The sequence below is a fragment of the Bactrocera latifrons genome, unplaced genomic scaffold, assembly GCF_001853355.1.
Source record: "Bactrocera latifrons isolate USDA-ARS-PBARC rearing strain unplaced genomic scaffold, ASM185335v1 scaffold_265, whole genome shotgun sequence".
In the NCBI taxonomy this organism is placed as follows: Eukaryota; Metazoa; Arthropoda; class Insecta; order Diptera; family Tephritidae; genus Bactrocera; species Bactrocera latifrons.
The window spans coordinates 304,643-321,103 of NW_017536241.1; the positions used below are offsets into that span (position 1 = coordinate 304,643).

Here is a 16,461-nt window from a genome sequence, read left to right on the forward strand (position 1 = left end):
TACCAAAAGAAATTATTAAACTTTTAGTTAAAAAAATATATGCGCATATGAATATTAGATTTTACCTAAACGTTGTTTCTTCGTTGTGACTTGAATAACCGCTGGAGCTGCGCACATGGCGTTTGCCACTTGTACCTGATTTTCCGCTCTTACGAGCTACAAATGGGGGTTTCGATTTTCTCGATAAACTTGTCGGTGTTGTCTCGGACGATGAAGATGTTTCATCTTGAGTGTCTACATACGTATGTATGTATATAAAAAACATAAGATCATGTACTATATATAATTTTATATAATTTCAAAGACTTAAGGGTGTCCCAAATAAATTCGTATACGTGAATAAAATGTGTCACTTAATTACTTTGTGATGATGTAATAGATTTATATATTGTATAGATTAATATTGCAGAGTTGAAATATTTGAGAATTTCGCTTAATATTTTTACAATGCTTTTTTGCGAGCTTGATTTTTAATACTTATTTAAGCTACATAATGGGTGATCCAAGTTGCGGTACTTTTTCAATAGCCTGTCATATTATTTTTGTTCAGTATTGTATGGCATCACATCGCGGAAAGACTTAAGCTTGAACAACGTTTACAAATCATTCAACGTTTACCAGTCGAAATGCTCGAAGGAGCCATCGAAAATTGGACTCAACGGTTGGACCATCTGAGGCGTAGCCGCGACCAATATTTGAAAAAGCTAATCTTCAAAAAATAAGTGAATGATAATAAACATTCCGCAATAAATTTTAAGTTTCTGTGTTTTTCCTTTAAAAAAAGTAGAGAACCTTGAAATGGATCACCCCTTATAATAATATGTTTTGATGAGGACACCATTATTATAAATTAACTAGTTTAAAAAGTTGTTCATATTACCACGTTGAGTACGATACTTCGCAGAGTTGATTCCTCGGGTAGACACGTCGTTGTCGGACTCGGATCCTAATGTGTCATATTCTGTAATTGGTATGTGAAGAGTTAGGATTTTCCTAACTTCGGAATCTGTTGAACCTGGATTGTCCGATTCTAAAAAGTTTAGTACGGTTTGATGGATTTTGTTTTTAGATGAAGTTGATTGTGGATGATTGTCAAGTTTATTTTTTGGTTTTAATATCGGTTTAAATAAAATAATATAAAATTTATTAAGCAGAGAAAATACATGAGCAACTATTTTACTTTATTGCATTTTGTGTGCAAAAAGAGAAGTTTTGTAAAAATAACGCCCATTAATTTTTGTGTTTTTCAATTATTTTGTTTATGGCGAACAGCTAAGGAGATAATATTTTTATAATGAAATCAAAATTGCAGCTATTTGATCTGGCAGCATTAATATATGCAATTTATAAAGAAAAAATATTACAATTTAATTTATCGCGACAGACTGTCGGACACACAGGCAGACATCCAGTGTTAAGTGGACTAAGTGTTTATACTCTCGGCAATATATTGTAAAAACAAGTGATAACTTGAGTTTTTGGCAAATATAAATTAAGAGAAATTACAATAAAATAACATGAAAAGCTTTGGCCAAATAAATTCTGAAATGAAATTTAGAAAACCGATACTATACACTATTGAATTTATTTAAACCTCTTATGACGATCATGAAATGTTTAACTATTATAATATTGTCCATGTACATATATTCAATGAGATTTAATTTTAGTTATGGCCCAAGTTAATATTAAATACATAAAATAAAGCTAAACAAGTTGCTACATACTGACCTTGACTTTCGGAATGCGGATCCCGTAAACGCCCAACTTTCCGACGCACCTTTGTATACTCCGGCTCTTTCGACTATTAGATTGGAATAAAATCATTAATATAATCTCAAAAAAGCTGGTAAATATTACTCACATGATAATTGTCTGGTTTCACATCGTGATACACAAATGAGCCACGCACAGAGTGGTACGGTCCACTGTATACATTACCACTATATGAGCTTTCGCTGTATGTTTGTTTATTTAGTTGGAATGTTGCATATGGACAGATATCTTCTATATATTCATTGCCTTCAGCTTTGCCAAAGCTACCTGAGTCATTTGAATGCGAACCACGTGTAGGTCCACTACCAGGGTTGCATCGCACGGCTAAGTACTGTTGATCTCGATTTTGTTTATTTTGCAAATTGGCCAGTGATGGCGACTCGGACATTGAAGAAGAGGCCAAACGCGCTTGATTGTCAATTTCTGTAAAAAGTGAAACCACCATGATTAATTTATTGATAAATATTCAATAGTAATAACAAATCAATATATGTAGAACATGTAAGGAAGGGCTAAGTTCAAGTGTAACGGAACATATTCTCATAATTGACAAAGATCAATGGCGGAGTAATACTTTCGGGCACCGATGCGACAAGATAATAGCCTTCACATTTGCAATTCTTACAAGATGAAGTTATATCCTTCCATCTCTTTAACTAATTAAGTCCGATATCAGCGGTTCTGACAAATGAGCAGCTCCTTTGGAAGAAAAGTACGTGTGCAAAAATTCAGATCTATGACTCAGAAACTATATTCATATTTTTATACATTGAACATATGTGGGAAACGTCAGCCAGAAGATCAAAATGACTATTTTAATGATAAACGAAAACTTGAGCAAGCTTGACTAATCTTTATAGATGGACAAGATCAGATAATAAACACGTGCTTCTCTTCTCCGAGTTTACAAAGCGTGCCAGTCGTCAGAATTTAAGGGCTCTACAAAATTGCCATTTTCAACCAAACTTGGTGTATAATATTATGCAGACATCCTCACGTGTCTGCTGATCACAATGTGCCATTCTATTAAAAATTGTAGCCATTGGCAAAAGATTGGGTCTCACCAAAAGTGGTCCTCTGGCGCCATAACACCATAGTCAAATCCCTTATATTCTATGGAGTCTTTATATGGTGAAGGGCTCTAGAGCACACTTCGAAGAAACTCGAGAGCATTCAATGGCGCTCAGCAGCGTGTGGGGTGCACTAAAGTTCACTCCAACCATGGCACTTAAAGTCATCTTGCACATAGTATCCATAGACATCGATGGAAGTTGTATGACTACGAAAGTGGCTATCAGACACAGAGAATCTGGTTTCTTAACAGAAGATGTATCTGAACAATCGAATATCTTCACACACTTCGACTTCATACTGGATCACTTAGATCATGGATTCGCCAAACCGAACTCTGGCGGCTACTTCTCTGTCCCTATGCCGATGAGGAAGCTATGGGAGGGAAGAAGCCATTGGAAGAGAGTGAGTGAGCTTCTTTAAGTATGGATTAAAGCTTGGGGGAAGGTTGCTGGAGGGGTTTCGAGTCAGGAGCTCTATCTCAACTCCAGCTTCCGACTTCCTGACTATTGCAGTGTCTTCTAAACCGAGGCTGCAGCCATTAAGGTAGCAGTAGATCTACTGCTCCGGAAAGCAGCCTTCTTTAGAGGAATGACCAGTCACTAAGATCGGGTAAGGGTAGATAGCTGTGCTTCGCGAAAGCTTAGTCAGCACTGGGCCGTCATCAGCACATGCGCTGTCGCAAAAGTCTTTTGGCTCAAGATTGATTGCAGGAGGAGGATTGCCCTATTGTAGTCCATGCTGTAAGGTTGGCAATCTTTCCAGACACCATCTTCAGAGGCTGAATGGAAGAAGATGTGGAGGCACCAACTCAACACTTCCTTATTGACTGTCATGCGTTTGTGAGATCAATACATAAACGCTTAAGAGCGCATATCTTCAGACATCTCACCGAACTGTCGGGAGTTGAAATTAAACGCATACGCAAATTTGTATTGGCTACTCAGCGTATTGCTGATTCTTTCTTCTTTTCTATGACTTCACAAAGGAATACATATAGCAGCCCACGTGCGATCTTCGAAAGGCCATCTATCCTTAACATATAAACATATATGGAAAACTCTTTGTAACGATATATCTTCAAGAAATTGACACGGATTATTATCCAATTAACTTCAATATCAACTTGTGAAACTAATGAGATAAAATTATTTATTAATATCGGATAAGCTAAGTGAAATGAATATAACTTCCATACTTACTTCGTTTACGAATAAGTAGCACCGCTGCTATTATACCTAATAGCATAAACATTGAAAGACATACAGGAAGTAGCACCTTAAAGTTCGCATAAAAGGGACCATCACTCATGTGAGACACAGGATTCGCGTGATCTGTGGAATATATAACTGAAACCGAATATTTATTAATATAAACCTAGATGTAAATATAAGGGCTTTAATTTGTGATTACCTCCTTGTGATGAGAGTGTTGTAAAATTGTACACTGCTGTTGTAGAACCAGCATTATTGTGAGCTGTAACTTTTAGTTGATATTTAGTGCCAGGAACTAAATCACTAACCGTATAAATGCGTTCAGTCGGAGGAATATGATTTGAAATAACATTCCATTGGGATCTGTTAATTGATGACAAAAACAACATTACATTTTACTTATACAATTTTTTATTTAAATATATGGTTGGAAATGAAAACAAGTTCAATAAAAATTTTGCTGTTAATTTCCACGGTTTTGCAGAGAAAAGTCACTTTTAATAAAGCCAAAATTTAATTAAAGTGAGAATACCCTCCCCGTAGTGTTATTAAAATAAGTTTGTTGTGAAATAATTATTTGTAAATAATTTTTATTATTATTTTTAGTATTCAAAACTATGTATGTAATATCTATATCTGTCTCTTATACACATCTAGATGTGTATAAGAGACAGATTAAAATAAGTTTGTTGTGAAATAATTATTTGTAAATAATTTTTATTATTATTTTTAGTATTCAAAACTATGTATGTAATATCTATATCGATGACTATAAGATATAAACCTACAAACTGCCTCAAATTTTAAATTTTTTTTTTTTTAATTAAATTCGTTATCTAGGTAATTACAAAATTTGCTCTGCGCATTTTGTATTTATTACTGCTAATAACTTACCTCCCAAACACCCTAGACTCAATCATGAAGTATAAAATGCCACAACCTCCATCGCCCCATGAATCCAGCCAGCATGTGACACTGGTCGAATTGTTCGTGATCATTTGAGAATGTTTCGGTTGTACTGGTGGATTTCCTTTCGTGTAAGAATTAACAATGTCACACGGCAAACCTGTACCGATTTTGTTGTAAGCAGTTATGTAGAGTTGATAACGTGTTCCGCACCATAAATTTGTTAATAAATGTGAGTTTGTTTTAGCATCCACCTGCAATTCCTCCCAATCACCATTTTCTCGCTTATAATTTATTACATAACCAAGAATAGGGCTTCCACCGTGACTATTGTCCATCCATTCAAGATGTAAACTATCTGTATAACTATTCACCACCGTTAAGTTAGGTGCTTCTGGTGGTACTTTTATAACAATGTTATAGATAATCTCATCCTTTCCCCATGTATTCTCGACACTGCACGTATAATTACCAGCGTCGCTAGACTGGCATTCACGTATATAAAGAGTGCCGTTCTTCGCAATAACCTTGCGGGAGTTCGTATCCATATTATGACCATCTTGCCGCCAAATTGTGACGGGCGCTGGTGAACCAACTTTGAGGCAAGGCAATTCCAGATGCTCTTTCCAGGGACTTATTAAACGTTGACTAAAAGATACAATGCGTGCGGGCACTTTGTTGTTCGGTGGCACAGTAACAACTTGTGTTTTCTCACCCTCACCAATTTTCGTAGATGCTGTTAACCAGAATTGATATGTGGCGGATTCTTGTGTGCGTTGAGTCTCGTGCATTTCAACAAAGGGACCAAGTATGCGCTTGTGAGTGCCTTCTTCACGACCCCCCTCCAACATGGACATATAGAAAGTGTAGCCGGTCTGAAAGTGAATTAGTCAAATAAAATTATCTGCATTTGATAAAATACCACATATATATGTACAATATCTCCATTAGGAAATTCCGGTGGCAGCCAAGAAATAATGATTTTAGTGCTGGATGCAGGAATCGCTTTGATGGCTTGGGGCGCCGAAGGTACTGTGCGAATTCATAAACATTATTATTTAATAAAAATGAAAGATATTGATCGTAATATTTTACCATCCTCATGTGTGCGACAGTGAAATGGCTTCGTTTTTGTACCGTCTCCAATTTTGGTATATGCGAGTACCCACACCGTATAATTAGTATATTTGCGTAAGTTTTCTATGGTAACATATTGATTGGTTGACTTCACAACATCGGGATCCGTCTCTTGATATGGATATAAAAATATATCAATTATCGATAAGATATTATAGATAAAAATGTACATAATTATTTATATGCAATCAAGATGTTATTTGAATTATGAACGAATTAAAATCAGGCGATCTTTAAATTGCTAATGCTTTCAACTACATGTTGAAATTCAACTTAAAGTATATCGCTCGGATAACTTAAGCTTTAAATTAATTACCGTATAATTCATTAACAGATATAAAAAATACTTTGTATCCTTTGATCTTGCCATTTTGTCCATCAACATCCGGTGGTGACCATGTTATATAAATTGAAGTTGATCCAAGCACGTCGCATTGAGGACTCTCGGGAGGTGAAGAAGGCACTAAAAAAGAACGAAATAACAGTTTTTCATTTGAAATATTGACCAATTCTTTGTTCTATTATGTTTAATCTACATTTGTTCCAAATATACAATTTTCAAGTTTCAGCGGAGTTCTTACAAAAACGATAAGTTCTTTGTGATTTGTGCATAAAACACCACGAAATAAAGGGTGATCCATTTCGAAAAAACATAAACTTCAAATTTAATGGGGAATGGTTATTATCGTTCGAAAGAACATTCTTTGGCATTTATTTTACGTCTTAGATGGTCCATCCGTTGAATCCGATGTTCGATGACTCGCTCGAGTATTTCGACTGATAACTGGCGAATGACACGCATGATGTATTGCCCAAGACCTAAATCGAAGCGGGATTGTCCTCATATACCTTAAGACTTTACATTTTTCCACAGGAAAAAGTCTAACGATATGATATCACACGTTCTTGGCGGCCAATCGACCGACCCAAAACAATAAATTCTTTGATTGATGCCATGTGTGGGAAGTGGCGCCGTCTTGTTGAAACCACATGTTGCCAATATCACGAGCTTCAATTTCAGGCATCAAATAGTTGCTTAATATAGTGCAATAATGGTCGCTATTGACGATTACGTACTCACCATCATCATTTCTAAAGAAATATGGACTAATGATTCCACCGACCCACAAACCACACCAAACCGTTGTTTTTTCTAGATGCAATGGCAGCTCTTGAATCTCTCCAGGTTGCCCTTCGTCCAAAATGCTTGTTTATATACCCAGAAATGGAACTCATTGCTGAACAAATTTTGGCTCGAAAACGTCAGATCTTCTTGAAACTTTACTATGACCTATAGAACGAAGCAATGGCACTTGGGAAGGTCGACCGGCCAAGATATATTTTGTATGCTTTCAATTTAAGATCTCGACGTAGAATGCGGGAAGTCGTTCCATACGTTAGTCCGGTTTAATACGAACGGCGCCGAATCGACTCTCCACGGTTTTCGTGTACACTCTCAGCTACGGCTGCTATATTTTCTTCACTGCGTGCTGGACGTGGTTTGTTCCGTCGAATATTATCCTATAATGAAGGCTGGGTCTTAAAATGGGTAATGGTATTGCGAATAGTACATCAAGTAGGCCGATTATGTTGACCGTAAGTTGAGCGAAGCCCACGAATTACAACACTTACAGAACATGAATTTTCTAAAGTAAGTCATTCCTTGATAAAATACCACACAAAAAGGTGACCAGGTCGGGCCTTGCAAAAGCCTCAACCGCCTAATACCGCATAATGAATGAGAATATTTTCACTCAGATTCTCTACCAATATGCATTGTATTGATACCGAATCGTCATGTTGATTTAGGTTGTTGTTTGTTTAAAAATTGCTCAAATCTACATCATTCACAACATTTTAATATCCATCTGATTGGTTCTCATATCGGAAACCGATAGCATGATTTAACTAGAAAATTATAGTGAGATAATGATTCACATCTGAACGAAGATGTGAAATATAATATTTTCTGTTTATCAGGTTGCCTTAACTGTCATTGTAATACGGAAATAACATAAAAAGCACATATGTGAAAATTTTTTCACAACCGTTACGTATTTTTCTTTCACTTACCATCTTCCATTGTTTGCACGGCAATCTCTCTGCTCGGTGGCCCACTACCTTGACTTGTGTACGCTTGTACAATAACATGATACTGTGTATATTTGTTTAAATTACTCAGTACAGTTTCACCCCCAAAATGTGAGCGCACTTCCACAGTTTTAAAGCTAAACCCTTGGGTAGGATTCACCTCTTTGTCTTCAGGTGACAATGACATCTGATAGCCAACATAGTAGCCAAGCAATATTCCATTCCAATGATCGCGTTCTGGCGCATCCCAAGTGACTGATATCTCAGTCGAACTCTTTGCTTCTGCGCGCACATTCAACGGTGGTCCCGAAGGAACTTCCTCCAGTGTGGTTACTTGTACGACCTCTGAATACTCGGACGCACCCAATTTATTTTCAGAAGTCATCCGAAAATGGTAGGCTTTAGCTGGACGTAAGTTTTGTATATTAACAACCGTTTGTCCACCCGTGATCGCGATATGCTCTGCATTTTGCCAAATATCTATTTACGTAAAATATTATGTTGAAAAATTAATTAAAATGCAAATTTATATACACAATATTTTATGATGCTTTTTTTTAAATATATTAAAAATAAGGAAATAACCAATCTTAGTTAGTGTTTAGTGTATATTTTTGGTTTGAATATCCATTATTAAAACTCAATTAGCCGATAATACAAAGTGTGATTCGTATGCTCAAGCAGAGAACTGATCCAAATTTCTTCAAAACTGAAGACGGCAATAATGTTACAGTCAATCGGGAACGCTATGGATCTATGGTTACCAACTATATCTCGCTCGAATTGGAGGATGTTGATGTGGACGACCTTTAGTTCCAAGAAAACGGCGCTACATGACATGCAGCCGACGAAGCAATCAATTTATTGAAGGAAACTGTTGGTGAGCGCATTATCTACTAGATCGTCTCAGTTGGTATTCATTCGAGCCAGTGGCCAAAAGTATTTTTAAAATATAATGACAACCCCGTATCTTTATAATAAAGCTAAATTCTGAGTTATAATATAAAATTATAATCATTGGATTTCTTCTTGATAACCACATACCTAAAAAACATGCTTCACTAATACCAAAATTTATTTTTTATTATTGTTTGACTTTGTTAAAAATTCTTTCTCTTACCAGATATTTGTTTATAGTATATATGATATCCTTCGATTGGACTGTTTCCAGCGAAGGGCTGACTCCAAGTTAGTTGCAGACTGCGTGATTGTTGTGAGTTAATACGCAAGTTTTTCGGTTGTTCTGGAACCTCCTGTACAATTAACTGAATCGACATTTCATCCTATAAAGAAATAACATTTCTTTAACATATCACGAAAATTCTATATTTTAAAATCATAAATTGCATTCCAGTCGATGTGAAATAACACCAACTGACATACGAAATTTAAGAAATTTCAATAATCTTTATGATGGTACAGCTCGGGATATTCACATAAATAGACATCAAATTTGTCACCATCACAAATACATGTACACTTTATGAATATTTAAATTGCATAACACTTACCTGGCCAAATGCATTACTAGCTTGGCATATATAAATCCCAGTATCTTGTCGATACGTATGTGAAATGCCCAATTCAGAGACCATCCCATCATCTAATATTTGATCTCGAATTGTATACCTGAGAATAAAATGTGCATGAATAACAATGAAAGTTTTAGCGTTAAGAGTTTTATAAATACAGTTTTGTACTAACTCAGAGGAAGCCCGACCATTTGTTATATACTTATAACGTTTTATCTATGTCCATCTGTTTTAAGAAACAGACATATATCCTGATATCAATTCTCCTAGTTATCTTTACTCTTTTTATTGTATTATTATTTTTTTTTTATAAGGGATCGAGTCAATAGACAGCAAGTAAATGTAAAAATGTGACACTTCTATAGGAACAAGGAGAAAGGGGAACTTACTGATATGACAATGGGTTAGAGCCCAGTCGCAAGTCACCACGAATGTGATGAAGAAATAAAAGCAAATTTAAACCATCAAATTCAAGGGAAACAATAATTCGAGTGACAACTCATAAAAAAAGTAAGAATTACAATAGTACAGGTATGAGCATTTTTAGTGTTTATACATATGTATATTTAGCTCTGTAGAAAAACTTAAATAATTTGTAAGGCTATATAATTTTCACTTGGTTAATTTACCTGGAATCGAGTGACTCATCTAAATACTGCTGTGTTGCGTGCATTTTCCATTTGATGTCGATAGGATTATCACCCTGAACATTACATTGAATGTGCACCTGCTTTCCTTTCGCCACTGAAATCTGCTTAGTTTTGGTTTGAAAGTGAGCGGGTACTAAAATTATAAAATTTCTTATTATTTAAAAACTATTCTAATTACAAATAAATATTTTTTATCATAATTTGATAAAATATTAGATTAATTATAGTAATAAATCAGCAATGCACCAAGTAAATATTTTAAAAGTTATGAAAAAATAGAAACATTTTTAAAAATTTATTTTCTAGAGCTAAACTAAATTTTTTACCCACCATTCACTTTTAGAAAAATGACTTTGCTGACACCTGAGCCGATGTTGTTTTTTGACTCACAGAGAAAGTGCCCTTGTGACTCCTTATTTATCTTTTTAAAGTATATCGTGCCATTCGGAAAGAGTTGTACTGTAGGTTCATATAAAAAGTCTTTATATTCTCCCGGTGTTGGACCGATTGCCTTTTTCCATGTTATTGTTGGTTTTGGATATCCGGAAGACTGACAATGTAGTAAAACATCTTGTCCAGCCTGCGCGCTGGAATCTTTTGGTTCCAATACCCACTTTGGAGGGACATTAACTGTAAGCGGTACAGTGAAGCGTTCCAAACCGGCAATATTACTGGCAATACATGTATAGTTGCCCGAGTGTTCCGAGGTAATATGTTCTATCACTAAACTGGCAGAGTATTCATCCAATCGACGAAATACCTCATTTCTTCAAGCGAATTAAACAAAGCTGCTTTTAGTGTTCGCAAGATATTGATTTTATTATTATTGTACTTACCCTGTTCCTATTAATGGTTTTCCATTACGTTCCCAACGAAAACTTACTGGCAAATCTCCTTCCAGTATCTGACAGGAAATCGCGGCACGCATGCCTTCACGCAACATATTCGTCATAGCCTGAATTGGCATAATTTTTGGGGGAACTACATAAAAAAAATTTATGTACATACATATTTATATGTATATAAATATAGATAGACCTATATACATATAGCACAATATATAGTTTTTCTATCAACTTTACAAAACAACTGATTAAAGATAGCTTAAAACTATTTTAAATGGTTTTTATCTGTTTTTTTTTTTCATTTTCTATTTTTTTTTTTTCGAAATAATGTGCTCTGATGTTCGTTTCCTTTAATTAGCATTTACCTAGAACTTGTATTTCCACATTACGACGCGACGTTTGCTTCTGTTTATTTTGAGCCATGCATGTGTAAGTTCCAGCATCCTCGAGTCGCTGCAGTTGCTCTATTATTAGAGTACCGTTATTGTAAGCGCGCTGCCTGCGATTTATAGGCAGTGTTTGACCATCTGTTGAACGCGTTGAATTTCGCCAAAATTAAAAATAAATAGAAAAAGTTACATATTAACGAAATTGGAAATAGTATTCGGAACAAGGTAATAGTTGTTTAGATTTGACAATTTTCATGGAAGGATAAATTTAAACACATAAGTAGAAGTTTAACAAAGTTGCACCTGCACCTCCAGTTTTAGCGAAATCGCTAAATTTTCGATAGCATTTTATATGAATTATAACAACTGAGGTCGATATAATGTTCTTCAACAGTTGTATTTCATTGTGCATATAGAGGGTGTTTTTAATATATAAGTATGTGGTTTCGAGAAGGCGATTTGCTTATAATTAATATGGCCAAGAATTTAACTTTACTGTGAATATAAGGTTTTGCCGTACCACAGCGTTTGGCTCGAATAAATTTCAGCCGAAAGGCCAATTTTTTTGCAGTAAATGGATCCGGTAGGTAATAAGCACCGCATATTATCTTCCAAGGTGTCAATCGACTCAGGCTTACCTGCGTAGAGAAGAACCATAAAAATTTTACAGCGGCCGCTCTACACGCGACATTATCCGCTCACCAATTATTTTCTTCTATAAATTGATTGATTTGTTGGCTGTATGACATTTAGCGGCGTCTTGTTAAAACCAAATGCCGTCCACATCAGCATCCCTCCAAAAGTCATTAATATTAGCTTTATAGTTCCCCATTGATTCCCTCTGTCCGTAAAGCACACCAAACAGTGACTTTTGAGAGTTTAACGGCGTCTAAATAACGTGTTGTGGACTATCGTCCTTCTAAATGGGACAATTTCGTTTCTAAACATACCCATTCAATCAAAGTGAGCTATATCGATGAACAAAATATCTTATGAAAATCGGGATCGGTGGCCACCACTTTTTGGTAATAAATTTTCACGATTCGAACACGTTTTTTCGGCGTACGTCTGTTTATTACGAAATGGCAAAGCTTTAACAGCTATCAAAAAGAACAACTCCGTACAAGGCATTGCCTCATAGAAAAACACATGTCTAAACAAATAATACCCATACGTAACTTATGAAAAATAAATTTAATGAGACATGCGTCATACGAGCGAACATATTTGAGACAACAGGTAAAAAGTTTCACTTTACTAAGTAATAATACTCTATCTTTACTAATAAATAATAAAAAAATATAATTACCACGCTCCCAATGAATTTTATCTATTGGATAACCTGCTACAGGGCACGTCACAATTAAATCTGAGCCTGAGATACCAGTTATTTTAGGCATTTCTCGAATAAATGGAAGCCCGTAGATATTCACCTTAGCACTATGTGATACTCTGCAATATTATAAAGGATATTTGATTATTTTTTCTACATACATAAATTCTGCATTGTATTAGGTATTGGAACCTCGACCGTCTTCGAACCATCTGACTAATCAGAAATAAAAACGATTGATAATATTAATAGCAAAAAATTTCTATATGCAAAAATATAAAATGAAAGCCGTCCGAAAATATATAATCATTGATCAAAACATGAATGAAATTCCGATTACCGTTATTTGAAAATACATACTTCCCAATTGAATTTTGTGCTGTGCAAGCATATTCGCCGCCATCTTCCTCTTTGACGTTTGATATGTTAACGTGACTTATAACGTCATCATGAATGGTTACATATTGACCAACCAAAAATCGAGAGTTGTCCGGAATCTGAAATAGAAATGGTTTACATTAGAAGGAAACCCATTGAATAATGCAGTTAGGTTTATCACTATTTTGTTTGAAATAATTAGGTCAAATTGCAGTATAGGCACCTAAGCCGTAACCGTATACATATATGACTTTATAACAGAATATTAAAATGTTGAAGACGATTACAAGTGCGATAATCTACTAAATAAATTTCACATGTTATAATGACATTACTTAATTACTCAATGAGCGTTTTTACCTAACATTATATAAAATCCTGTACCTCAGTAAATACTCGGCCAATTCCAACCAAATTTATGGCACTACAATATTGTGAAGTTCTTAAGTGGTAGTGTAATAGAGGGAATCGAATTATAACTACGCCTACTTCCCGTATATAACAGTTTCAGTTTCTATCTGATTTTTTTCATTTTGCTGCACGTTATCGAAATAATAATTTACACAAATACTACTTTCTCCCCATCTAGCATGAAAAAGGTGGTTCCCAGTGCCTATAGCTGATGAAGTTGTCATCCATCTACATGTAAGTGTTAAAGCTGACTCCAAGCGTCTAATGAGCTTTTATGGCAGGGATCCTTCCTTATAATTTATATTCTGGTCTTAATTATGAGATTTGCATTAAGCATATTTACCGGGAATCCATCGAGTGACCATGTAAATTGCGGTAAAGGATTTCCAGTTGCTACGCACTTTAACGACACAGTGGGTCCGGGCTGCAATGTTTGCTCCGAAAACCAATAAAGTAATTCTGGAGATGCATCTGTAAAATAATAAAACCATATATAAAATTGTGAAGCATAAGAACACTATGTCATATGTACATAATTGAATCTAGATATATACATGCGTAACTTGTATCAAGATAATTAAAAACAGAGGATCTTGAAAATTTATGGTTTTAGAAATCGAAGACTAATTTAAATTGTTAAACAACCCCTTAGAAATCAGAAAATTATGTCAAGGAAAAGGGACATTTCCAGGTCAATGTTAAGATTTATTCGCGATGACACGGCGGATGACGGTCCATGGCAATGAAAGTATCCTTTTTATGGATGACAAATGTTTTACTGTTGAATAAGTTTTCAATGAGAAAAATCGACAAAATCTATGCAAAAACTTTCAAAGATACAAAACAAGATATATTCCTGGTCACAATCCAGTTGCTGTAATGGTCTTCTGCAAAGAAGATAGACTACTTCACTTCTATAAAATAATACTTAAGCTGAGGCAAAAGTGTATCATCAGGATACTTTAGAATGCGTGGTAAAGCAGTTACTCTTTTCTATGGAGAGCATTAGATCTTCCAGCAAGATACTGGTTTCATAGCTACAGATCATCCGTCATAACCTAATCCTATGAGCAAAAATTATTTATCCCTCATCTTAAGTAATGAGTACACTAAGTTTATTTTCTTGTATAAAAAATATATAGTATAAGAATAGGTTTTTTTGAGCAAGATTAGTCAATATCTGAACATGAAAGATGTTATATTAGGTTGTCAAAAAAGTCTGCGGTATTTTTATTGAATTTTCAATTGTTCATAGAATTGTTTTTGATGACTCATGCTTAGCTCTTGACCGATCCTACGGCTGCTACTATGCCGGTCTCTTTCGAACCAATTCAGCGATTTTATCGCATTTTTTGACGACAGGCCTTCCGGAGCGTGGCGCATCTTCGACCACCTCTACACCAGAACGAAAACGTTGAACCATCGTTGTGCAGTGGAAATGGAAACTGTATCGGGTCTATAAACTGCACAAATTTTACTGGCGGCTTGAGATGCATTTTTGTCTTTATCGTAGTAGTACTGTAAAATATGCCGTATTTTCTCTTTATTTTGCTCCATGTTTGCAACGCTATAACTCACGAACGACTTAAAAGAAACGACAATCAATCAGACACGTGTTAGCGCATGAAATGAGCTTTCAAAAAGGTATAGCATGTCTCGATGCGACGAATAAAACTAGAACTACGCGCCCTCAGCGCCAACTAGCGAAAATACCGCAAGACTTCTTTGACAACCTAATATAATATTTAAATCCTTAAATTAATAACTCAACTTTTCTTATGTATAAAATGTATGCAAGAGATGGTGTCATTTATATTTGTGCATACTTATTATTATTTTGTTTGTAACAAACAGAATTAAGCGTCGGAGACACTGTAAAGTATATATATAATATAAATGATCAGTATGTTGAGCTCAGTCGATTTAGCCATGACCGTCTGTCTGCTTGTGTATATACGAACTAGTCCCTCAGTTTTTATGATATCGTTTTGAAATTTTCTCTTCAAGAAGCTGTTCATTTGTCGGAACTGCCGATATCGGAGCACTATAACATATACCTGCCATACAAACTGAACGATCGGAATCAATTTCTTGTATGGAATACTTTTGCATTTGACAAGATATATTTACGAAATTCTAGATTATTTTCTAAGGTAACAATGTAATATCGGAAGAAATTGTTCAGATCGGCTCACTATAGCATATAGCAGCCATATAAACCGATCGGTCGGAATCAAAGGCTTGTACGGAAAACTTTCAAATTTGACGTGGTATCTTCACGAAATTTGACATTGATTACTGCTTAAGGAAATAATATAATCTTCGAAAAAATTGTTCAGATCGGATTACTATAGCATACTAAAAGAAATGCACCTGTGAACGGTATATTAGCTTCCGAAGCTATCGTTTTTTCTTGTTTTTATTTTATTTAATCACACAGCTTACCTCCCAGTTGTAGTTCAGCTGTCGACTGAATCTGCTCCCACTCATTCGAAACAAAGCACTGATACATCCCAGGATCGTCCTTTTGCACTTTCTTAATTATCAGTCTTGGTGGGTCAGTTAGTATCTGTAAAATTTAAGTAATAATTTTAATATATTTTTTATATTTTTTCAATGCTATTTATTACCAATTAGACGAATAATGAATGGCTAAATTCGGTTGTAACCGAACATTTTATACATACAACATATGACGCAGTGGTATGGTGGACGTCATTATCGAAAA

The 16,461-nt window shown here is 35.1% G+C and overlaps 1 protein-coding gene across 2 annotated transcripts in view; it reads right to left on the reverse strand.

Annotated features, from left to right (window-relative positions):
- LOC108969790 (Down syndrome cell adhesion molecule-like protein Dscam2) overlaps positions 1–16,461 on the reverse strand; it is a 50,283-nt gene that overhangs the window by 333 nt on the left and 33,489 nt on the right. The window contains exons 12-32 of one of the 2 annotated variants that reach the window (XM_018934713.1): positions 16,179–16,302; positions 14,077–14,204; positions 13,305–13,441; positions 12,921–13,063; positions 11,588–11,749; positions 11,214–11,358; positions 10,708–11,144; positions 10,357–10,510; positions 9,707–9,824; positions 9,316–9,478; positions 8,178–8,675; positions 6,421–6,567; positions 6,063–6,215; positions 5,905–5,999; positions 4,956–5,842; positions 4,261–4,424; positions 4,050–4,196; positions 1,865–2,199; positions 1,732–1,804; positions 881–1,015; positions 66–234 (exon numbers count right to left, since the gene is read on the reverse strand). In XM_018934713.1, the coding sequence (XP_018790258.1) occupies positions 66–234; positions 881–1,015; positions 1,732–1,804; positions 1,865–2,199; positions 4,050–4,196; positions 4,261–4,424; positions 4,956–5,842; positions 5,905–5,999; positions 6,063–6,215; positions 6,421–6,567; positions 8,178–8,675; positions 9,316–9,478; positions 9,707–9,824; positions 10,357–10,510; positions 10,708–11,144; positions 11,214–11,358; positions 11,588–11,749; positions 12,921–13,063; positions 13,305–13,441; positions 14,077–14,204; positions 16,179–16,302 (4,514 nt within the window). Of the gene's footprint in view, positions 1–65; positions 235–880; positions 1,031–1,731; positions 1,805–1,864; positions 2,200–4,049; positions 4,197–4,260; positions 4,425–4,955; positions 5,843–5,904; positions 6,000–6,062; positions 6,216–6,420; positions 6,568–8,177; positions 8,676–9,315; positions 9,479–9,706; positions 9,825–10,356; positions 10,511–10,707; positions 11,145–11,213; positions 11,359–11,587; positions 11,750–12,920; positions 13,064–13,304; positions 13,442–14,076; positions 14,205–16,178; positions 16,303–16,461 lie in introns of both variants that reach the window. The other variant, XM_018934712.1, reaches the window with a different exon arrangement.